Raw genomic sequence first — 25,472 nt, 5'->3', positions numbered from 1 at the left:
AAGGGAAAAGCATTTTATTACAGATTCAAAACAGAAAAAAACATATATCCAATATATATGCTAATTTGTTGCAAGCCTTTGCTTTCATTTTTTTTTGTTCTGTTTTTGTGCATTTCTTTGTGGACCTTAAATCTTTTGCACATGGAATATCACTTTTTTGCATGTATGTATATTTATATTTTTACTCTACATGTATATAGACAAAATGAGTGAAAGAACAGGGCTTCTTCATGGGGCCAATCATATTTCAATTTTGAATTTTTGTGTAACATAATGAGTATATGTTATGTACAAGTTTTCCCGTTTAATAGTGTGTGTAATTAGTTGTCAGATTGTATCATGGAAAGATGGACAAAATATTGTTCTATGTCTAACTATCACTGGTACACATATGTAATTACATTACCTGTACAACTGTAATAACTATGTTATAATGTGTACTTCACTAGTAGTTACATTGTTATTACAAGGGTTGTTAGAAGAGACACTTATTATAAAACGGGACCCAGTGTACTTACCAATTTTCTCCACAGTTGAAATGAGCCAATTGACTTTCACTACTATAATAGTAACGTCCCCGATACTATGGACTAGGATGTGGACAAGGCCTGTGCATGCCTTCAAAGGAAAGTGCTAGATCCCCAGCTCTGATACATCAGCCAACAAAAGCCTGTGATGGTGTGAAATAAATAAATAAATAAATAAATATATATATTTTTTCTTCACATATTAGCTAAGCCAGTTAACCTACAATCTCTCAAGGACTTCCCTCATCACTAGTAATCCCATGACACTAGGAAAATGTGGACAAGAACATGCCTCCTCCGATACGTCTGCGCCTGCCACTACCTCTTTTCAAACCTGCGCTAAATTGCCATCAATGGGTATTGAGTATAATAAGAGGAAAGTGCCAGATCCCCAGCTCTGATACATCATTAAACAAACACCTGCTTCTCAATCCAATGGACATCTTGAGGGTACAATAGCTATATCTATGCCCTCAGAAAGAGCATAACCGATTGCGCTCGCACGGGCTCCGGCTGCTGATGGCAGCAAAGCAGCAAACACGGCATACATTCTGTTCTGACTCTTGGCCCACAAGTAATACACATCCCCTTGCCCCCTCAATAACTGCGTCTGTCAGCTACCTATTACACCAGTAGGTTTCCTGTCCATTTCAGCCCACTCTTCCATGAACCAGGTGCACGGCTAGATTTATGGTATGTGCCCATTTCAGCGTTCCACCTGCTGTTCCAGATTGAGACTTCCGAATGAGGTCTGGGGATTTTGCTGCTCGGTCAAAGAAACCCAGGTGTTCCATCATATCTGTTGAACCAGACACACACAGAGACACCCTACATTAATTCTGGAATGTAATAGTATCAGGCTTTTGTTTTTGTTTGGACAGAAAAGTGCAAAGTTATTGAAGACTTGCCTTATATGGACGAGAAGATCGAGTATGATCTCACTATACCACTAAATACATTTTTATACATTACATTATATATATATACACCACAATTTATGCCTTATTAAAGAAGAAAATTAAGGTGTTTTCAAATAAAACCACTAAAGAACACTTGTAAAAGTTTTCATTATATATGTGTCAAGCAATAATACTGTATGAATTTGAATTAATGAGTGACAAAATGTAATTATTATTATATCACACTACTAAATTCCTAAAGATTTCATTCTTATGTATTTAAAGTATAAGTCTGAAGTGATATTACTGTAGCAATTTAGAGTAATGGAAAGTCCATAATCCAAAATTTGGGGTCTTATAAAACCAGAAAATCTAACTTTTTTTTCAAATGACACCATTAAATGCTTGAGAGCATTTCCATACTTTCCACACTATTAATGAAAAAAGAAAGAAGTGATATTACTGTAGCATTTTTGAGTAATGGAAAGTCAAATTTAGACAAGCGTCTATTTGTTGTTGCATAAACCAGATTTTGAAGCGTTTACCAGCCTCAGAAACCACCAAGTTAACAGCCTAACCTTAGATAAGAACCCACGTAAATGCTTTACATAGTATTTTGGTTTGTTTAACGCTTTTAGGTTCACTGAATTATTCCTTATGTGTTCTTTCATAGTTGTTCATTAAAGCTAATGTCCGTATGTTTTGGGATTTGAGGGATTTAGGGCCCTCTCTGGTGAGAATGGGTAATTGCACTGAGCATGTGAAATTATAATTTTAAACTGGGTTATGTTTAATTAAAGAGAGAGAGAGTGCGCTCAGTCAGAAACTTCACTCCTTCATTCTTCATTTCTTTGGTTTTACTATGAGTGAATGAGCTACTGAGCTCTGACTTTCCCCTTCTGAAGTCTCCATTGCTCCACCAGCCGCTCGCTTTTAGTAAAACTGAGCCAGATCCTCTTTTAGAGGCTGAACGTGTGACGTAAGTACATAAAGACGCGTGACGTGGCCAGAAGAACTTGTGTGAAAAGCAACCAACAACCCAGTTTTTAGAATAAATATATCAGGCACAATATTTGATCCCTTCTCTTCTCAAATGCTTCTGCTTTCAGTTTAGAAACAAGATAATATGGACTGATTCAATGAAAACATTATGAATGTGATGGTGTGCAAACTTCAGACTGCTGCTATATTTCCATTCTAACAGATGCTAGCACAATTTTACATATCCAGAAGCCTCAAATCACAAAGGCACCAACTTGACCCTGGCCCAAAATTTGTACATTAGTGCATGCTGAGTGTGTTTTGTTGGTCTGGATGGTCCAGAGACCTTATTTAGCAAAACACAGTTTATTCTTAGTCTGTGGTTCAGCACCTGGAATCATGCAATGCACAAAAGGGAAATGTCAGCTGATGAGAAATCTGAAGTAATGTGCAAAAAGTGGGAGCGTTTTGCACGGGAGGCAGACGCTGCAGTGCGAGAATGTTGCAAGGTCGAGAGTTTAAGGAGCTGTGGGAATATCGCCTCATGAAATATAAATACTCTCGTATTCTCTGCACTGGACTTTTTTTGCTTGTGATCTTTGCCTGCTTGTGTTTTGTTAGAGTCAGTGTGCAGACATACTGAATATTTTGTTAGCAGATCGTTGTTTAGGTGGAGAATGTGAGAGTTGTATGGACGGATGCGTTTTTTTCATATAGAAACATGCTTTTGCTCATGTCTGAAGGTGAATATCTGAATACCCAGAGAGGGTAAAATAAAAAAAAAAGCTGTGGGTCTAAAGGGTCAGGTGTAGCAGGAGCTGTAGAGCCTCTCAGCTTGAATGCACCAGACACCCTTTGAACTGAGAGTTTATTAATTGAACAAAGCAACTCGTCCTCAAGGCATTTTCTGCGAGTGCTGTGAGATCCTGTGGTGTGGGTTTTTCTGAGACTCACACACATTTGGAGGACCTTACTTTGAAACTTAAAAAATTTTGAAATGATCACCTTCGGCTAGGAGTGCTGGTAAACTCGTAAAATAAAGATCTCAACAGAAGAACCACTGCTGAAAAATGGTGTTGGGTAATTGAAGAAGCTTACCATATTTTTCAGATTATAAGGCATAGTTAAAATCCCCAAATATCCCCCAAAATCACCTTATTTATTAATTCTACCAGTCAGGTATTAAGCTTTAAATCTCTGCTGTAATGCAGGGTTATAAGGGTGAGTTTTCAGTGAAGTTTCTCCAGCACTAAGGCTAGGTGCAGCAGCATTAGCATTATACTAGCTCTTTCACCATTTAGAGTCTGCATATTTGCAGTGTTTAAACGAACCGCTAGCTGATATCGCCCTGGGTTCCCAGAAGACTCAGGGTTCCTCAGTTTAGTGCTATCGGCCGGCATTTATATCCCGCTATCACTGTGGTTGGTGGCTAATGCTAAAACTTATTCTAATGCTAATGCACTCAGCCTTAGTGCTGGAGACAAAATATTGTAAATCTAAGCTTACTGTTAATAAATTAAAGTGCTTTACTCAACGAAATAAAGAGTTTTCAGGAGAGAAATCTGTATAGATTAACATCCAGCATTTTTTAAGAATTACACTTGTGTTTACTTCCCCCGACTTATAATCATATAAGGAGTTTGGTGTCTGGTTGATGTCAACCAGTGAGTTCAGTCAGTTATGTGGCGGTCCTGAGATGAAGTGAAGCTCACAGTTCACCCAGTGTACCTATCTAGAGTGTAACTCTATAGGTTTAAATTGGATCTCCGGTTGATTCATCGTTTTACCGAAACCTTAAATACACTAGGGAAGCACGGTTTGACAAGGCAGTACAACTCAACAGAACACCGGTCTGGGGATTCGACATGGTGAGACTGCCCAAAGCAATTGACCAGTGAGCAACAGATCACTAAAATTGGGCTCATGTACATCTTTGGAACAGATGTGATCTTAAAGGGATCGTATGATATTCTAAGATCTCAGTGCAATCACAGTAGTGTAAAATACCTGTACCAAGTGCACTGACTCAACTCTGTATCATGATAGACCCTGCTTTTTGCACTTGTTGCCAAAAAGGACGTTGGATATTGATTCGTCTGACCATAAATACATGTTTGGACTGTGAGATTGACGCTCTTCTGAATTTCTGACCTTTGTTGGAACTGAATGTTCTAACCAAAGTCAGCCTTCACCAAACTTTTTGCTAGGTGGTTGTTATAATGCAGCATTTCCATGCCGCACTTTCATGCAGCATTTTCACGCCGCCTTTCCTGGAGAAAAGTGACCCTCGCATGACATGATTGACAAGCCTCTTTCAGATTGAGGTTGCAGTAAGAGCTTCCCATTAGAGCCAACATGTGGGCCTGTAGCTGCTGCACCACCTGTGGTCCCGCAGGTGCCGGAGAGAGAGCTCAGCTGTTTGGGATGCAAACGAAGACGTCCCTTGTACCCGTTCCTGGCCTTCTGTTGATGCATCTACTTGTCCACACTCTCAGCAACTCTCTATAATTGCGTGCCTCAGCCCATCATCATGTTCTGACAGTTGGAGCAGTTTAATGACGTTACGAGCAAAATGGCGGTAATTACGGAGGAGTGGGGAAAAAGGCCTGATTTGATCAATCAGAGACACCTCGTAAATGCGGTGGGATTAACATACCAATCAAGGCTTTTTTCCCGCTCAGTCGGAAACGATAGGTTTCTCCCTCAGATGTCCTCATAAAAAGCAGACGTTTTTATAGCCTCCGATCCCCTGCTCTCCGGGTTACTGTTGGGCTGTAAAAGTTGTTAATGGTAGGTAGCTCTTCTCTGGTCTTGATTATTGGCAATTTAGAATCATGAGTCATAAGACGAAGCAGTTTATTAATAATCAGAGACAAAAGAAAGAAGCAGAATCGGCCCAGACAAGAGGCCAAGACATATTTCTTACAGATTAATCAATGGAAAGAGATCCTCAATCCCAAAGACGCTGAAAAAGGTAATGACCTTTTTGTCATTTTTTGAAAGGAACCATATATTTGAGGGCTTCAGTTTAAGCACTTCACTTGAACGCCGTCTCTTTTTTTTCAATGTTGAGTGTATCATGGCGTTGGCTGAAAACAATGTGGAAAAAAGGTGCATTTCAGTTTAATGGTTTTAAGGAGCTGAGATGAGATGGATGGTCCATTATAGATGCCTCCTAGATGTTCACTTGACATTCAATTGACATTCAACTAACAACTGCAATTGCAACTGAACTCTAGGCTAAATATACATCCTTCTCAATGCTAATGCTAACCTTTACCCTAACCTTAAATCTATTCTAAATCCTAACCCTAACCCTGACATGAACCTAAAACTTAACTCTAATCCTAAACTTAACTTTTATAATAAGGTTATAATATCAAACGATTCTATAGAGAATAGTTAAGATTTAACTGAGGATTCAGTTTTTAATGGACATTTAGCTGAATTTTAGTTGACCAATGGTGAGACATCAATAGTGGACCATCCAAATAAAGTTGTCAATTTTTTTTATATTTTATAAGCAAACACCATAAACCCAAAACTCAATAGCATCTCTCCTGTATGATCTCACATGAGTCTCTTCAAACCTTTTATCAGAACTATTGTCAGAATCCCTCAGTGAGGGTTCTGTATTCAACTGGCAACCACCTTGTAATCTCGCGATGCCTTGTAATCTCTTATGCCACAAGATCTCGTCACAGCCCTATTTTTTATGGTTGTTTTTATAGTATGTCCCAAATTAACTAAAGTGTCGTAAAATGACACTAGATAGACTAAATGAAACGACAATTAACTCATTAGGTTGGTAATTTTGAGCATGTCTTTGAGCATCAACTAAAATCTCCATACATGGTAGGCTTTGTATTTGTTTTCAGGATAGAGAATTGTATTGTATTGAATTTGAGGTTTTCAGTATTTTTTCTGAGGTTCACTGGGCCACGCGTGCTGCAGATGCGACTGGTGCCTCAGTATGAGCTCGCTGAAATACTCCAACATTCTTGCGATGATTCAGCCAGACATCTTGACAGATCCATGCAAAGTATCTGGGTAAAATTGGAAAGGAAAGGCTGGAGCTATTCCTGGAGTGATGCGGCTCAGAGATGCGGCTCGCGGACGCCCGGCGCTGACAGGAAGAATCTTCTAGCCTTGCTGTGACTCTCTGCGCGCTTAGATCAACCCATCACATTCAGTCTGGAGATTTCTAAGAAAGCAGTATCTTCATTTTCCATCCACTTTACCTTTAGATTTCCTCCTTCATCACTTTCAAACTACTAAGTGCATATCCTATAACAGCAACTCTTTATAATAAAGGTCACAAATAACAGTATTTATACCAGTAATAAACACTAGCCTTCAAATGTTGTAAATGTGAATGTATTTAGACATTAATTAAAGAAAAATATTATGATTAATAGAGTTAACTAGTGTAAATAATAATTAGTTAAAAAAAGACTTTTAGTTATAAGTACTGTTAATTATCATACCCTTTTTAATTTAAAAGTAACCCTTATAACCATTAATTAGTGCTGCATCAATTCATAAAGCAAATCGTCACTGTCCAATGAAAAACACTTGTCTCAATTTTTCTTGATTTTTAGTTTACTACATAATTTGGACACACAAATGGTCCTTTACACTGTGCCAAAATTTCTTGATGAACGGACCAATAGAAGCTCTTCAAAATGACCTGAAATTAACATATTTTAAATTGAGTTTTTTTTCTCTCTCCTGTAAAGTTGCTGTTTTAAAAATAAATGTTTTTCATTGATAGCGACAAAATATCATAAAACAATAATCATCATTGTGTTATTCTAGTGTTGTAATTAAAGTGTTGTAATACTAAAGATGAATACTAGTAAGTGCACATTTTATTCTGTGCTTTCTATGTAAATGTTGATGATTTTAAGATGATTAAATGCACTTTTTTAATCATGCACAATTTATTTTTTAAAGTGAGGTTAACAAATGCTTTGATTATGGAGTGTTGGGTTGTGGAACCGTTAGCCGCTAATGATAATGCTCCAGCTTTAGTAAAATCTGCAAATCTGTCTCTTTGCTGTGAAGATGCTTGAAGATGAGGAAGAAGACACCGCAGACATTGCCTTAAGTGTAATACGATTATTTATTACAAAGACTAAGACAATATCTTCAAGGCTTCCTAGGCCAGCCTTGGAGAGAGATGTTGTCCGATTCTGATGTAGCCGCTCTCTCTCCCAGTACACTGTGTAGGGACTGCTTTTAAAGGTCTGTGGTACACATCTGGAAACACTTAAACCTACACAGCCATACATAGCCATAGGCGGAGCCTACAGTACATACATTAGTGAAAGAGTATAAAGAAAAATAAAGGAGAATATAAAGTAAATACATATCCTGAAAATATACGTCATAAGCTTACTGTAAATAAACAGAAGCTCTTTACTCACCCAAATAAACAGTTTTCAGTAGAGAAATCTGTGTAGATTAACATCCAGCACTCATCTAAATCGTCTGAAATGTTTTTTTTTTTTTTTTTAAGAATTACAGTTATTTTTTTTCTTAACTAAGCTTAGCTTTCCGGCTGAATTTAGAAGGAAAACATGGCGACACCCCTGTTCCTACTACTGGTTACTAGTTACTAGTGTGACAAAAAATGCTCCTTATAATCAGATGTGGCTTATGTATGAGAATAGACCAGAAAATAGACATTCATTGATAGTGCACCTTATAAGCTTGTGCGCTTTTATAGTGCAAAAAAATATGGCAATCCAGAGGTTTACACAATTCAAAATATTTCCATAATATTTGACACCCTTTACTGAAATTAGCTTTGTTTACTGAATGTAACTTTTATATGATTATATTTTACCAAGAATGGAGGAAACTCCCGTTGTTCGATGCTTTTTTGTCCTGTACTCTTATACTTATATTTACTCAGGTTACACTGTAAGCCTGGATAAGTTGAATTTACTTAAAAGATTTGAGGAAACCGGTTGCCTTAAAAAAGTTGAAAACTTAAGTTAGCATAAATTACAACATCAAGTTATTACAACTAAAGTGGAAGTTGATTTATTTATAAGGTAGCCCAGGGGGAATCACTACACACTGATGGTGAGTGTTAGTCAGAAACTGTTGGACACACCCAGTATGCAAATGGATTGTGACAGAAGCCAATGGAAAAGAAGCTGTTAATGGTAACAGACTAAACCCAGTTATTATAAGTTGGTTCAACTCAAAGATCTCAGTTTGAATAGTACAGTATATGTGCCCACAAATGTTCGACTAACTCAAAATAGTTGAGTATTGTTTAGAAATATCCAACTTTATGTAAAACAGACTTAAATCATTTGAGTTTAAAAAACGTATGTGTTTACAGTGTATATTTGTCTGGTATTAAAGTTTGTTTGATAATGTGAAAAATGTAAGTTTTAATAGAATGAATTGTAAAGAAATAAAAACATACAGTAAAAGTTTTGCAACACAAGCAAAAGTTTCTCCTCGAGTCGAATAAGTCAAGCACCCTTCTATAAACTTTCCTGACTCTAGTTTTAACCTAAAACCCTCCTCTGACCTTCTTCTCTCCTCAGACTGCTCCAAGCCGAGTGTCACTAAGGGTTCCTCTGCCATGAATATGCCCCAATCATTCGGCACTGCCATGGGCTTCTCTCTGTCAGAGAGCTTTCCCGCTGCCAGCCTGCCCAACCTGTCCCGGAACGCCTCAGATCGGGGGCCGCTGCTGACGGCTGAAGACAGCATCACCTACCTGGCTCCGACCGCCGACACCAATAAGTGCTGGCCCATCCGACCCACGCTACGCAACGAGCTGGATACCTTCTCCGTGCACTTCTACATCTTCTTCGGTCCCAACATCTCCATCCCCCCAGACCGGGCCGCGGTGTTCGCCATCAATCTGATGCCGGTGCTGGACAGCGGAGGGGTCCTGAATATGGAGCTCAAACTGAACGTGGTGAGTAGAGAGGGAACTAGTAATATCGGTTTGAGAAAAAACGTTTTTGAGAAGTTTGAGGTTATTGAGTTTATCTGTATCTTGTATCTTATCTGGTGGTTGGTGTGGTGCAGTGGATAACACCACCGCCTGCCAGTGAGCTACCATGTGGGAGACTGGGGTTCAATTCCTGCTCTGGAAGAGTCCTTGGGCAAGACTCCTAACACGACATTGGCCCAAGTTTGTAATAGAAATAACCTTGTAAGTCGCTCTGGGTAAAAGCGTCAGCTAAATGCAGTAAATGTAAATATAAATGTAAATCTTAATCATACACACCTTAACCCTTTAAAATGCCTTGTTCGGTATACGGGCTACAGGTGTAGGTGATAAAAAAACATTTTTTTCTGCAGTAAAATAACTGATTTACACTAATAACTAATTTGAGGGCTTGGAGAAGCTGCCTGTTTTCTCTCTACTCCACTTAATAATTTTAGATCAGTAACAGGAATTAAACCTTATTCTGCAGATTTTAAAAAAATAGACGGAAAAACTTGACAAATATAATGAATCTAAGTTCAGGAAAGAGCCAATTTTATGATTTAATTGACTGAAATTGATTATATTTTGTCTTTTTTATATATATTTTCTATTACAATTACAATTATGCTTTTCAGTAATGTTCCATATCAAACATGAACAATGTGATGTTTGAATAGAAATCCTCACGATTTAATGGTGTAATGTTTTATTTTTCTTATTTAAGGTTCTTATTTTCTTTTATTGTGCAACCATTAAAATGATTCAAAATAGTTCCTTTGAACTCCTAGAGCCAGAGTTTTTTTTTTTGTAAAGTCAAAGAAACTTTCCAGAGCAGTTTATAGCAACTCAATTATTACACTACGGTGAAGTTGAACAACAATGAGTGGAAATGGAGGAGCTACTGAACGTGATGTCATGTGACTGTGAATGCCAACAAACTCACTGGTCCTCCTGTTTTTTTTTATTGCAGTCTGGATGCAAGAGTTTGATCACTGAGTAGAAGTGTGAACTATTTTTCACAGACGTCCCCCTGAGAAACTGAGGGCTTAGGTCTACTAGGTTAGTTTCTTCCAGTTTCTTGTATAGTTGAATTTTGGGAAGTTGCACCATTTTACTCATGTGTCATATAGTTCTGCGCACAAGTCAGGACTCAACTCATTTGAAGTAAAAAAAAAATATATATATTTTTTTTTTTTTCAGAAAATTCTGAATGGAATGGATGTAAGATAATACACAGCAGTCGACAAATCCTGAAGTAAAACATGGAAATGAAATTGCATTGAAGGTCTCTATACCATAATATCTTATCCTTTGTGATTGTGGTTGCTTGTGATGACTATGTTTAGGCTAGATTTGAATGCTGCCTTACCCCCCTCTACCAAGATCTGTCATACAGGTAATCTGAGACCACCACCATGTGATTTCTGGTGGAAAGCACTATGTTCACCCACGTCCATCAAAACAAGGTGGTAGCTCATGTAAATGACAGGAAAAGCAGAAATAATGATAACTGTCATTCTGATGGAATGAATTTCATACTTTCGTCTCCAGCCCGCAGTTGCTAACTGCAGGACGAACACCACCTTCTAAAAGCCAAATTGCAGTCGCCTTTCGTGCTGGAAATTTTTTTTTTTTTTTTTTTTACTGCAAAATAACACAGTTCTACGACTCGCTTAAAATTCACGTCTGCCTTATGTCAAATCAAGTCTTAAAGTTCTTAACACAGAGTTTCTCCAGCGAACATCTGAGAACATCAGCTGAGAACTACAGCTCTGAAAAAAATGAGGCCATTAAAAATTATGAGTTTTTCTTTCGTTTTACCAAAAAAAAAAAAAAACCTCTGGAATATAAGCAAGAGGAAGATGGATGATCACAAGCCATCAGACCAAGCTGAACTGCTTGAATTTGTGCACCAGGAGTGTAAAGCATAAAGTTATCCAAAAGCAGTGTGTAAGACTGGTGGAGGAGAACATGCCAAGATGCCAAGCATTAAAAAACTGTGATTAAAAACCAGGGATATTCCACCAAATATTGATTTCTAAACTCAATTTAAAACTTTATGAACATGAACTTTGTTGTTTTCTTTCTGAACGCTCTGCATCTACCTTTTTTTTTTTGTTATTTCAGCCATTTTTTTTCATTTTCTGCAAATAATTGATCTAAATGAATGATGATATTTTTTTTTTTATTTGGGAGAAATTTTGTCTGTAGTTTATAGAATAAAAAACAATGTTCATTTTACTCAAGCATATACAGGGTTTGGACAATTAAACTGAAACACCTGGTTTTAGACCACAGTAATTTATTGTCCCAACGGAAAGTTCTGGTGGAAACAGTAGAGCTGAGGTGCACATTGAATTCTGCCGTGATTTGGGCAGCTGTGGTTTTATGTTTTTTGGATACAATCCAGGTTAGCACCCGAACATCCCTTTCAGACAGCTTCCTCCTACAGCGTCCACAGTTAATCCTGTTGGATGTGCCATGAAACCTCCCACATTAAAATGAAAGGTGTTTTTGTTTCATTGTCCAACCACTATACCTATAAATAGCAAGAATCAGAGAAACTGATTCCGAAACTGAAGTGATCTCTTCTCTATATTTTTTTTTCCAGAGCTGTATGTTGGTAGGCCTACTTGTGAAGCAGTCTTGTTGAAACCATGAAAGCACATATAATTATTTAGCTTCACTACAAAAGTGTAAGCTCATCAATATGTTCTTGTAACTCCTTTCAGCATGTTCTGGAAGGTCTTGCTGGCATTTCCAAGAGCTTGCTGGCTCAAGTTTAGGTCTACAGGGATTTCAAATGCTTTTTTCGGTTTGTGTGAATTAGGAGTTCCACTCTTTAGACTGATTAATGACAAATGTTAGCAATCAAGCAAGTGCTAACCAGTTCTCACCGCCTTGATGGATGTAACACCTGACGAGTGCTGCTGCAAATGTCATTGTCATTTTCACCAGTCAAGGCTTGAACTTTGCTCATGTGGGTCTTTGCTCCCTGAGAAAGCGAAAAATGGAAGAAAAAAAATAAAGACGGTAAGCTGTTGGATATGATCTTTAATCACGATTCGGATCATGACGGATCGTTTAAAGAGCTTTCGCGCGAACAATGCGAGACGCAAACGCACAAACGTGTCCTCACCTTGATTTGAATGTCAGCGGGAGGCTGGGAAAGGTCAGGTGGAATAGGGAGAGGGATCTATTAAGCGGCACTTCGATCTTGTGCCCGTTCTGTCACAAAAGTGCAGCCACATCCTTCTCACCTCCATTTCCCCCCTGGATGCTTCATCAGCGCGCATTAATGGATAGCTCCTGGAGCGGTATCGGCGGGAGAAAAGGCGAGGAAAATAAGCCGCCAGGGGTTATTTTAATACGTGAAGTGTGAAGCTTTCAGTGGCTGAGAGGTGGAACATGCAGTGGCGAGTCTGAAATGTTGAAATGTGTCTGAGTGGTCCTGACAACAGAGAGGATATGATTGTCGGCAATGGAGGAGAAAGAGCGGTCAGTGACAGGATTCCCCCGGTGCCGGAGAAACGTCTGGAGCTGTATTTGTGTGGAAAAGTTTTGAGAGCATATATTTTGAGGAAAATGCAAGAAAAAGAGAAAAAACTGCATGTAAAAATGTGTGCAAAATCCTATATTTATGACTGAACCATTTAATGTCATGGAACTATTTTGTGTCTCATTATCTGGCAAATTGGGAGGAAATTGCAGAGCAAAATACATTTCTTTTTTTCAGTGGAGTTCTACCACATAAACTCCAAAAGCCTATTATGTCAAGTATGTTGGCGACAACAGTGGCAAAGAAAAAAGTCCCTTATATTAAGCGGAAGAAACCTTAGGAGGAAACCTACTTTTAGTAAACTTTACTTAATTTATTTTTGCTGAATCAATCCTTTCTTTTAGTAAACTTTACATAATGTCTGCATACAATATAACCTAATTAGAATAACTTAATTTATACAATATTATTATATAATTTTTTTGTTAAAACACACATTCAAATATTTACATAATATCAAAGATTTATTTTGCAAACAGACAAAGTCTCACTGTCTCAACACACGGAGGGCGTGTAATACATTCTTTTTAGTATACTAGTATAAAGAATGTATTACATGCCATCTATGTGTTGAGATAAGTGTAATATATATAAAAAATATTTAAATTTCAGAAATTATAATATAGTATGTATCATAAATCATTTGAGTAATATTGTATAAATTAAGTAATTGTAATTAGGTAAAATTGTATGCAGAAATTAAGTAAAGTTTACTAAAAGAAAGGATTGACTGAAGTTCAGTTCACTTATTTACCCTATGTAACATTTAAGTCTTGAAACCGAATTGAAGTTACTTAAATTTATCTGAAATTAAATTTAATTAAAAAAGCAAATGCAGAAAGTTACAAACCTTTTTTTTTTAAGTAAATATTACACATTATTTTTTTTTAGTGTACAGAGAGAAAATGTGGAGCTAAAGCTAATATAAAAACAGGTACTAATTTGTGAATGTGAAAAGGGCATAATAATTACATTATCCACTTATCGTTCAATAAATGGACGTGACCTCAATCATTTTTAATAATTGTGATATCGTCCTTTGTGTTTGCACTTACAAAATGCCATCCATCAACACCCAAAACAAACTTAGTAACATAGTAATGACCCATAGTCGTTACATTTGCGTGTCTCTTAGGTTCGTGTTGCCTCAGTAAGGTTCTTTATGCTTGTTCAACACGTATCAGCTGGGGCAGACCGGGGCCGCCCGTCATGGTCCCTTGCCTCTACACTACACAATATATATATATATATATATATATATATATATATATATATATATATATATATATATATATGCATGCGTGTACAGGAATGGAACGTTTCATGTCTTTTAAAGGGTGTAATTCCTTTGTTATTATTAGCTTTGTATTATGTTATCATTATATTTGTGCATATATTAATGGTCTTAAAATTGCAACAATATAGTTTTTCGTGATCATTTCTGTGACAACATATCGTTCGCAAACAAATTGTTATCAGGACAGGCCAAATAGAAACTAAGTGTGTTAAAACTTAAAAAAAAAATGGGAGGGGTAGTTTAGGAGGGGCACTGGGTGATGTATGGGTTTAGAGGCGGGGCAGGAGGGAGAGCTGATTGGCTGAGCTGCAGCAGCAGTGTACCTCTGATAGCAGTGATACCACAGAGGGCACTGCAGAGGCAGAAATTACCACAATAAAAGTGTTTTTTAAAGGTTAGGAAATGTTTAGAACATTTTTAAGCAGGACTGGTATGTTTCATTACTTCTAAGGAACACATTTAAGCTATTAATGAAAAAAAAATCTGGTTTAGGGTTTAGTGGCTTTAATATTTTAAAGACCTGAATAAAATATGCAATTCAGACAGTTCTGTAATCTGAATCACTTTTCATTGTTAAAGTCAGAGTTGCTGAATGGAAGCGAAGTTCAATTAGGAGCAATCCTGTGTCACTCTAGTCAACCAGTGAGGGTGAAATGAGCTGAATCTCTGAGCGAAAAAGTCATTTTCCTCAATCAGCACTTTGGAAGCTAGCTGCAGATTGGCTTTCCTCTTTGTCGTTTAATGGCGGCTCTGGGCATTGTAAAAAAAAAAAGCCCTATTTTAAAGTTGGAGTAAAGACCAGCCTCTTGAGTGGAAGCCACAGCTGTAAAGTAAATGATTTCCACCTGCTGCCATATGCTGCCGTCTGGGAATTATCTCGCAAGGACGGTGGAGTGATGGATGTCCGCTCCACTGACGTAGCGCAGCTTTATGAGCGGGCCAGTTAATGGGAGCCATTTCCGCTTCCAACCTTGGGCTATTGGACTGTGCTGGACTCATCGAGCTACTCATCAGAAAGTTGGATAAAAGAGTCATAGAACTCAGTTACATTTTCAAAGCCTTGTCTATACTGATAGCGATGGCAGTCTGATACATTTCCCTGTTCTTTTGCACTATAACAACATACTGGGGCATTGTGGATGTAAAGATATACTAAGATATTATCACAACTGCAAACTTAACAAATAATTAATACACTATAATTGTATTTTTAAACTAGTTGCGGGTTTTTATACAGTTTATACAGTTTTTAAAAATGTCGGTTCATTGTTCAAAGTTAAAGTAATGTCCACACTGATGGCGATGGCAGATACATTTCCCTGTACTTTGATAAACTGAATGCCTTTTAATTTAAAAGTTTCGAATTTAGAATAGCATCCAAATACCTGTACACACAATTTCTTAACTATTGCACTATAACAACATACTGGGGCATTGTGGATGTCTTTTTTACTGTACATGTAAATTCAAGTATTTTACAATAGTGAGTCATTTTTACATGGCATATTGTTTTACAAAGATATACTAATATATAATCGCAACAGCAAACTTAACAAGTAATTAATGTACTGCCTATATTGTATTCTTAAACTAGTTGCGGGTTTTTTTAGAGTTTTAAAAAAGTGTCCCTTCATCTCAGCTGTTTTATCTCACATGCCACAATATTTAGTTAAATCTTTGGCCGGGTAACCCTCTTTATAGCAAATGTTTTCCCAACTAACATTGCTTTATCCTGTAACTCATTTTACTGACAAAAAAGTGAAAACATATTAATTGAACTTCATATTATGATTTGGGATTTTGACCCTAAATGTTTAAAGCCATTTCTGCTTCCAACTTTGGGCTATTGAACTGGGCGGGTTCATCAGAAAGTTGGATAAAAAAGTCATAGAACCCAGTCACAGTTTTAAAGCACATTTCCATGTACTTCTATAAACTGAATAACTTTTAATTCATCTTGCCTGTACACATTTTTTAAACTATTGCACTGTAACAGCATACTGGGGCATCGTGGATTTCAGTTTTATTGTACATGTAAATGGCCTTCTAAATCATTTTTTTTTTTTTGATGGCATAGTGTTTCACAAAGATATACTAAGATATTATTACAACTGCAAACTTAACAAGTAATTAATATACTATCTATATTGTATTCTCAAACTAGTTGCGGGTTTTTATACAGATTATTAAAAAAAGTGTTCCTCCATATCAGCTGTTTTTTTTTTCACATGCCACGATATTCAATTAACTCTCTGACCCACTAACCCTCTTTGTCCTGTAATTCTTTTTACAGACAAAAAAGTAAATACATATTAATTTAACTTGATATTATGAGTTGGGACTTTTGATACTAAATGTTTGATTTACTCAAAAAAAACATTCTTCTTTTTACAAATTGTCTTGTTAGTATATTTTTACACCACATGGTTTTTGATGATTTACGTCATGTTGGTGCCTGCACAGTCTACACAGTCAGGGCTCCCGTAGCCGATGACAAGCTACACGAACGGGATTCGAACTGGCGATCTCCTGATTCATATTTTACATATTTTATATCACTGATAATATTTCACAAAAACTTAATTAACAGTTTTTAGCGTTTGGATCCATAATAGACAAAAACATGATTTTTTTTTTTGCTTGTTATGGCTACTGCACTTGCGCAGATCTCCTTATCTCCTTATACCATCACCTTAGCCTCCTTCACTCCCAGCATAAGGAGAAGGATGATTGGCTCTTTTTAGTGAAGGGCGGCTCCTTATCCTTGAAAAGTCGCTGGGTAAGATTTACAAGAACTCCTAATTAATAGCATCTCGAGGATTTCTGATATCACAAAGCCTCTGCAAAATATTCATATATATAAATTACTGCTGTGATCAGGTCTCCAGTCGATTGATGCAGTCTTTGTTGAGGTTCTGACCTACACCTTAAGCATATGCATATAAGGACCACTGCACACGTCAATAAGCATCCGCTCCTGACTGCTCCAAGAAGCCCTGCTGGATGATCCATCCTCCCGCTGAGCGTCGTGCCCTTCAGAACCCTGCCTTCCTCTCCCTGATTAACCTCTGCTTGCTGACATTTCAGGCTCGGGTTTCATGCCCAGCAACAGTGTTATTCATGCAGAACTGTTCGGAGGAGCTTTGTTAGTCTGAGACCACATGCAGAGTCTGGCTCAGACAGGGCTGGTGCAGGGGCTAGTGCGAGCGCGGAGTACGTGGACGCAGAAGAACTGCGTGAATCCCTCGACCCCTGCTGTCCTGCCTCCTGGAAGTGTCCTCCCCCCCCATCCAGACCCTGTAATTAATGGAAAATGAACACTATTAGAGTTCAGCCAGCTTTAGTGCAGGAAAAAAGGCAATTACCTGCCATTAATGAGAGTTTTTGGACGGACATAAAGAAGGTCAGCGAGATAAAAAAAAAGACAAAGAGACTAAAAAGAGGTACGCTCCTTTCTAGGTATACTACTACTGGAAGTGATAGCCTCGCTAACATGTAAAACTTGCTAAAATCCAAAATCCTCTTTGGACAAAATCAATGTGCCAATTACACTCTTGGCCACTGGTTCCAGCACCACACGAGTGGCATTACTGGCTCGTTTGATTAAACATCTCAATTTCAGAACTGATATAATGTGGCTGATAGCAGCTCTGGTGAGATAATGATTTTAGATATTATGTGCCTTGAGGCACAGCTTGGTAATTTTCCCGAGCCGTGGCGTGTCTGCTGACAGTGCCTGCCAAGCCAATATGCTCCCTCCGACACAATTTAGTGTCACATATTTTACTCTGGCTCAGATATAATGAATAGGATTGCATATCCCCGCAACAGCAGGGGCTGCTGGCATTGTTTTTATTACCGACGTGGACAAAAGGTCCAAATTTGCCAGCTGAGCTAAATTTAACCGCAAGATGCTGATGCCCACGACTTATTGTCTTATGTGGCAATATCTTGTTGGCAATTTCTTGTCAGGTCCAGGGACACAGCAGCGCAGGAAAGGAGGCGACGGAGCCCAATCTAATTTAGAGGCCAGAAAGTATGGGAAATGTACAGTGCATGTCATCTTTTCATCGAAATCTTTAGGCAAAGAAACAGGAAAGGGAACGAGGCTCTAACTGCCAAAAGTTTTGGGATATCCTGTCTTGTGTGTTTATTGCACATAGACTAGGGTGACAATATTTTTATTTTGTTGTTAAAAAGAGAACACTGCAGGCCAATAATTATTTTTTACTTTTACAGCAACTTTTGCAAGAAAGTAAACACACCATAAAACGGGTAACAGTCCAGGTTTCAAACACAAGAAGGGCAGAGTCAAAAATACAGTAAAAGGGTTGTAACAATAAGGCAATCAAGGGAAATTAACGTGTCATAAAGCAGAATAAGCTAAACAATGCTGAGCTAAGAGGTATTGTTCATATTGAAGGTGTATATATACTAATATATAGTCACAGGTGAAATCAATATTCTGGTGATTTGCTTCCTGGAAGTGCAGTGTGCACTGTCATGTTTCAAACTTGCAAATACTAGCAAACATACATGAAAACAGCCAAATGAAAAGGGAATCACAGCAACCATGCTCTGATATATCATCTAACAGATGCCTGTGCTGACCAACATCATCTTAAAAGTGATGTGGAAAGAAAGCACCATCTAGGCATCTACCCACCCAGACAGAGACAGAGCATGTCCAATTGTGCTCTCTCAGACTCTGGCTGCTGATGGCAAGCAGCATGATTGATCCAGGACTTGAACAGACAATCCTCAAAGCATAGTGACAGTGCCTTAGTCTCCTGGACCAATCAGAGCCCCAAACTAGCAACTCTAAAGGTAGAGGAAAAAACCTCTTAACTTGCAAAGGAGGGAGATTTTATTCCAAGTAATTTATAAGAACTTTGCACATATTGTAACTTTAACAGAGATCATTAGGTCTAAGATTAAGTTCAGACTAAAAAACCTTCATGTATGATGATTTGAAGGTAGGTTCACCGCTGGACATCTTTTTTGCTCTATCAGAACAAGAGAGAATAAATCAGTTGAATAGAAAATAGGTATGATTATAAGTAATAAACAGTGCAAAATGAAGACCTTTCACAAGCTTTTTAATTAATGCAAGATTAGTGCTTAATTAAGTGCTCCTGACAGAGATGGTTCTTCACAGTCATCGAATCAGCTGTTCAGGCTCCCAGAGGAAGTTCAATCCACCACCTGGGTTCCAGAAAAAAGGAAAGTCTGGATGCTTGTCTTCCATGCAGTATCTGGAAAGATGGCGGGAATTCTGAATTCTGAATGTCACTGATGTCTGATCAGTGTTTTTAGAGTCATTTTCAATGACCAGCCAATAGCAATCGTGGCTTCAGCTAGGTGCCACAATAGCCTTTCCAAGCAAATCTGGCAACTAATACAAATTCACGGCAGATAAAATACACCATATGTCCCAAAGTATCCCTTCGCCTGCCTTGTGTTTTATTTCCAGTCATTTCCACTTAGTTATAATATCACTGACAGTTGACTGTGGAAAATGTAGGTTTTCTACTGGGTTTTTTAAAGAGATTGATTGTAAAATTTAGTGTAAATGATACACTATATGACCATCCAAATCACTACCTCTCCAAATTGTTGATGGCAAGCAGCATGATTGATCCAGGATTTGAACAGGCGATCCTCAAAGCATTTGCTAGATCAGTTGCTGGGGTTTGACGGCACGCACAAGAACTCCAGCCAGGAGAGAGCTGCAGTGTTCGAGTTTTAAAACAACAATAGATTGAAGAAGCATCCAGGCCTGCAGAGAAAGGTCGGGTGTTGCTGTGGAGAACCACACAAGGAGAATGAAAACCGCCCATCCACCATCCACTATTAATAGTTAACTTTGATTAGACGGTACGAGCGTCTGGTAGCATCATCTCCACTGCTGAATTAGACAGCCTTGACCTTTCAGCTCCAGATGTCCAGCTAAATAACCCTGAAAGTTCTCTCTCAGGGGAAACAAATCCTCGGCCACGAGAGTTCACAGGAGGCCAGAGCATTACACTTTACTGCAAACAAGCTACGAGACACGGTAAGGTCACGCAATGTCACACAGTCCTTAGCTCTGCTGTTCTGCTCTCCAGAACACTCCGGTCCAGCCTGTTCCTCATAGCAACTCACAGGCAAACACACAGCATCCTGCTGGGTGTGCTACAGCGAGACCCATTATGCTAATTACTCGAAGATTATTCATTCCCCAACACTAAACGAACGGTGAGGCAATCTGCAAGGGCTGTGTGAGCTCGCGTTGTTTCACACTCCCACCAGATATGAGGAAGATAATGTGAAGATTGGAGGATCATGAAGACTCGTTTGTATTAGATACTATCATGGTACTCCTTTTATCAGAGTTGCTGTTAACTTGCAGTCTCTGAGGCTGGTAATTGTGATAAACTAATCCTGTGTAACAGAGGGAACTCTTGCTCTTCTCTGCCTGGGCCAGTCCTGATGAGTGCCAGTTCCATCATAATGTTTTTGATGGTTTTTGTGACCGAACTTAAGGATATGTTTAAAGTTTTTCAGATTGACTGACCTTCATGTCTTAAAGTTGTTTAAAGTTGAGACGTTCTTACCATAATATTGATTAGAACAGGGTTTCTCAACCCGGGGATGAAGACAGTATTCTGTAGTGAGCACTTTAAATCAGGGGTCTCAAACTCGCAGCCTGCAGAACGATATTTTTTGGCCCCACGCAAGAAAGACGCACCCTCTCCCCATCCACCAGCACAGCGTATCCTATTCATTTCAATAGAGAGAGCCGCTGCATGAGCGCAACCCTCCGACAAAAAGTTCAGCCGAGCTACGACTTCAAACACACACAGAACAGCTGCCTTTAAACCCCAGAGGAGAAGCTGAAAACAGATTTATAGAACTGTAGATCACAGTGAGGTTGATTAAAAATCTTAAACTTACGATTGACTGCACCTGTTGCTTCCTTTAAATAAAAAAACTCACGGATACGCCCACATGGATAGGCCCACACGGCAAGACGAGTCATCAGGTGTTCTGTCGAGTTGTGCTACCCTGTCAAAACGTGCTACTCTTATGTGTATATTTAAAGGTAAAAATACAAAAGAAGCACAATATTAGAGCATGTTTCCAGTAAGAAGTTCATATACTATATTTGGAAAGCCTAAATCACCATTTCAGGGTAAAATTACGGTAGCAAGATTTTATTATACCTGTTTTTTTAGATATTTGAATTGAACCTAATTGAACCTTCACACTCTGCTCTTACTGGTGCAATGTGCAATTAATGAAGATTGGCCACCAGGCTGCTCCAATTTAGCTGTGAAACCTCCCACACTAAAATAACAGGTGTTTCAGTTTCATTGTCCAACTCCTGTATTAGGACCACACAGGCTGTATGGATTAAATGTATGGATACATTTAATTAAAAAAGAAAAAGATTTAAAATTTAGGTTAGGTTAGGTTTTTATGTAATTTGACCCCTTTAACGGCTATTAAAGTAAAATTTTAATATCAAATTTGACTGCATTGCTTTAAAAGCCTATGAAGCAAAGATCATACAGAGTGGAGCTTCTATCAGTGTGGTGTATAATGTCCTGACCCGACTCTGACCAGAGCAGAACAAATCTGAAAGACAAGTTTGCTTGTTGGCCTCGTTGCCTCATTACGTTTGCGGGGGCAAGAGTTCGGTCTTATTTCTGTGTTGATTTTCCTCCATCAAATTGAATTGCGTGGAGTTGGTTTAACCTCTCTTTGACTTTGTGGACTGGTGGAAATGTAAACAGAGTGTTTAGCCAAGTGGCCTGGCCTCCTTTCTCTGTGCTAATATATAAATATGATAGGGCCGGCGCACACACACACACACACACACACACACACACACACACACATACACACATACAAATATCCCACACAAACATACACTGTCCCCTTAGCTACTGAGTTTGTCCTCAAACAGACACTTGCGCTTGATAGAATGCCAAGAGGCGAGAGATGGGCTAATGAGCTGCAGCAAAGGCCAGAGAATAGGACCTGTGTGTGTGTGTGTCTGGGTGTGTGTGTATGTGTGTGTGCGTGACAGAGAGAGCCCACCCTGTGTGAAGGTGAGTCAACGTGCGAGAGTGTGCGAGAGAGGGAGTGTGTGTGTGTGTGTGTGTCCGTGGGGCAGGGGCGAAAACATTCCCCCCAGGGCGCTCTGAGTGGCTCTTGTAGACAGTTTGAGGTCGAGCCTGATTCAGCCCTGCCAGCCAGTCTTAGGTGATTGCCGCAGGACCCGAGAGGGCAGTGCTCTCCCGGTAATTATGTCCTTCAAGGTGAAGAGCAATGAGAGCATGTGATTTCAACACTGAGCCACAGCAAGGGCGTTTAACACATGATAACTGCAGCCAGATTCTTGTTTTAACTAGTGGTGTCAATCAATTAAATAATACAGCTCTGTAAAAAAATTAAGAGACCACTTTCCACCACAGTTTCTCTGATTTTGCTATTTATTGGTTTATGTTTGAGTAAAATGAACATTGTTGTTTTATTCTATAAACTACAGACAACATTTCTCCTAAAGTCCAAATACAAATATGGTCATTTAAAAGCATTTATTTGCAGAAAATGAGAAATGCTTTCAGACCCCAAATAATGCAAAGAAAACAAGTTCACATTCATTCAAGTTTTAAATCAAGTTCAGAAATGAATATTTGCTGGAATAACCCTGGTTTTCAATCACAGTGTTCATGCTCCATCTTGGTATGTTCTCCTCCACCAGTCTTACACACTGCTTTTGGATAACTTTATGCCTTTACTTTTGGTGCAAAAATCTAAGCAGTTCAGCTTGGTTTGAAGGTTTGTGATCATGCTTCTTCCTCTTGATTATATATTTAAGAGTTTTTCAATTTGGTAAAATCAAAGCAAGTCATGATTTTTATGTGGTCTCTTATTTTTTTTTCCAGAGCTGTATATCAGATTAATATTAATATTAACATTCTGTGATTAACAGGGATTAATCACAGCTTTTATTCGTAAGACGCAAGTCTTTATAGTGGATATTTAAATGCAAATAAAAGAATGAATGTATGTAAGAAGAAATGTAAAATGCAATTGGATTTATATAAGTGGTGTCTAGTATTAAAATACTTGTATATACTTGTATGTTTGAGGGGAGATAAAACCCATGTCCGGTGCTGGAATAAAGACTGCATGATAAATTAGATAGTGGAAACTAGAGTTTAATTTGCTGAGTATAAAAGTGTATTTTCCCACCTGTATATGGTTTCTATGGTTCGGATCAGTTGATGAGATAGAACACTGCACATCAGTGTGTAAACTGCTTGGAGCAGCAGCAGCAGTATCAAATGGCTTTGGTAGAAGAAGCTTACTGTAAGTTTTGGCTTGTTTAAGCCTTCAAATACATTATACTCTATGTCCAAATTATTACATTTTCTTCCCAATTTACACGCCCTATTACCCAACCCACTCATTAGGACTCCCCCTATCACTAGTGATGCCCCAACTCCAGGAGGGTGAAGACTAGCACATGCCTCCTCCCATACATGTGAAGACAGCCACCGCTTCTTTTCCAACTACTGCTGATGCCTTATTGCCGAGTAGCACCACAGTGAGTTCGGAGGAAAGCGCAGCGACTCGGTTCTGATACATCAGATCAGCTCACAGATGCCTCATGCTGCGGACATCACCCTTTGGAGTGATGTGGGGAGAGAGCGCCATCTACCCACCCAAAGAGAGAGCAAGACCAATTGTGCTCTCTCAGAGCTCCTGTAGCCAATGGCAAACTGCATAATCGGGATTTGAACCAGGGATCTTCTGATCATAGTGGCAGCGCTTAGCCAGCAGGACAATTTTTTTTAATCCAAAATAATCAACATTTCTCAAACAGTAACTAAGTTGGAAGTTATTCATTAAAAATACTTTGTCAAAGGAAAGAAGATAACCTGTAAGAACCGCAAACTGTCTGCAGAGCATCTATAATTGCAGCCTCTTTTAGAGAATCTGCCTCAAAGTCTCTGAATGCATTCCAGATTATTTGTTTAGTGAGATAGGGCAGCCCTGAAATAGGCTGAAACAGGCTGAAAAAAGGCTGAAGAGGGGAACTTTTCTGGCCTGAAGTTGTACGTCCAGAGAGTTCTTAATCAGTCTATAGTCGTATCTCATAAATGAAATGGCTGGAGCCAAGTTGAACCAGTGCCCAGAACAAAAGCTGTAGATTTCACGAGCTGAAACGCAAAGTCATCTGCATCTGTGCTCCAGCACAGTAAAGCTAAGCTGGCCGGTGTCAGTGCCAGCCACGTCACGTGGGTTATGCAAAATTAACATTGCTCGTTGATTCCTCATCAGCTCCCCGGCCTGGGTAACCTTGGCCGCCGGTCAGCGGCTGGTCACGGGAGCCGTCTCGGGCGCTGAACGGCTGCGTTTGCGGTTTGAATGCGGTTTTCCCACTTGACTGCTTGACTGGTGCGCTATCCTGTGGTCACTCCGACGGCAGAACACTTTTCGCCGCTTGTTAATTTTGAGAGTGGTTTGAATGACAGCCAAGGCACTGCCCTCAGCTCAGCTCTGCTAGCCATCAGTCATTGTTTGGAAGTGTACTTCCCAGATTGGGGTCTGGTCCGGGGCCAGATGAACACAGGTGCTTGGCACAGTATCGACAGTGTAGCCGTCCGCCCTGCATACCAAGCAACAGCGAACACAGCAAACGCCAATCTGGGTAATGCTGATTAATACAGATGCACTAGCTCCCCCTCTGCTGGAAGCTTCATGTGTGTGTGTGTGTGTGTGTGTGTGTGTGTGTGTGTATTTATGTATAGGCACTTGTATGTATACCAGTCAATTACTTTTGAAGACATTTAAAAAGTACATATCGTCGCTGTCCAATGAAAAACATTTATCTCCGAAACAGCAACTTTACAGGAGAGAGAAAAAACCTTGTAAACTTTCAATGGAAGTCAATGTGTAAATAGTTTATTTCAGGTCATTTTGAAGAGTTTCTATTGGTCCGTTCATCAAGAATGTAGTTTATTTGTAATTTTTGTAATTTTATTTAGTAAAATAAAAATCGACAAAAATGGAGATAAGTGTTTTTCATAGGACAGTGACAATAACATTATGAGTTCATGCGGCTAAATCTGTGTGCAATATTTACTGTCATATGAACATAAATATTTGACATAATTTACATATGCTTTGTTGTAAGTATCAACGTGCATGGTTTATAATTATTAACTAGAAAACTGTTAGGTGT

At 38.7% G+C, this 25,472-nt stretch overlaps 1 protein-coding gene across 2 annotated transcripts in view; it reads left to right on the top strand.

Moving 5' to 3' along the window:
• tmem8b (transmembrane protein 8B) overlaps positions 1–25,472 on the top strand; it is a 280,766-nt gene that overhangs the window by 206,945 nt on the left and 48,349 nt on the right. For both annotated transcript variants that reach the window (XM_049470533.1, XM_049470532.1), the window contains exon 6: positions 8,977–9,356. In XM_049470533.1, the coding sequence (XP_049326490.1) occupies positions 8,977–9,356 (380 nt within the window). The remainder of the gene's footprint in view (positions 1–8,976; positions 9,357–25,472) is intronic.

This window comes from Astyanax mexicanus, chromosome 22 (assembly GCF_023375975.1).
Source record: "Astyanax mexicanus isolate ESR-SI-001 chromosome 22, AstMex3_surface, whole genome shotgun sequence".
NCBI lineage: Eukaryota > Metazoa > Chordata > Actinopteri > Characiformes > Acestrorhamphidae > Astyanax > Astyanax mexicanus.
This window is presented reverse-complemented; position numbering and strand designations above follow the sequence as displayed.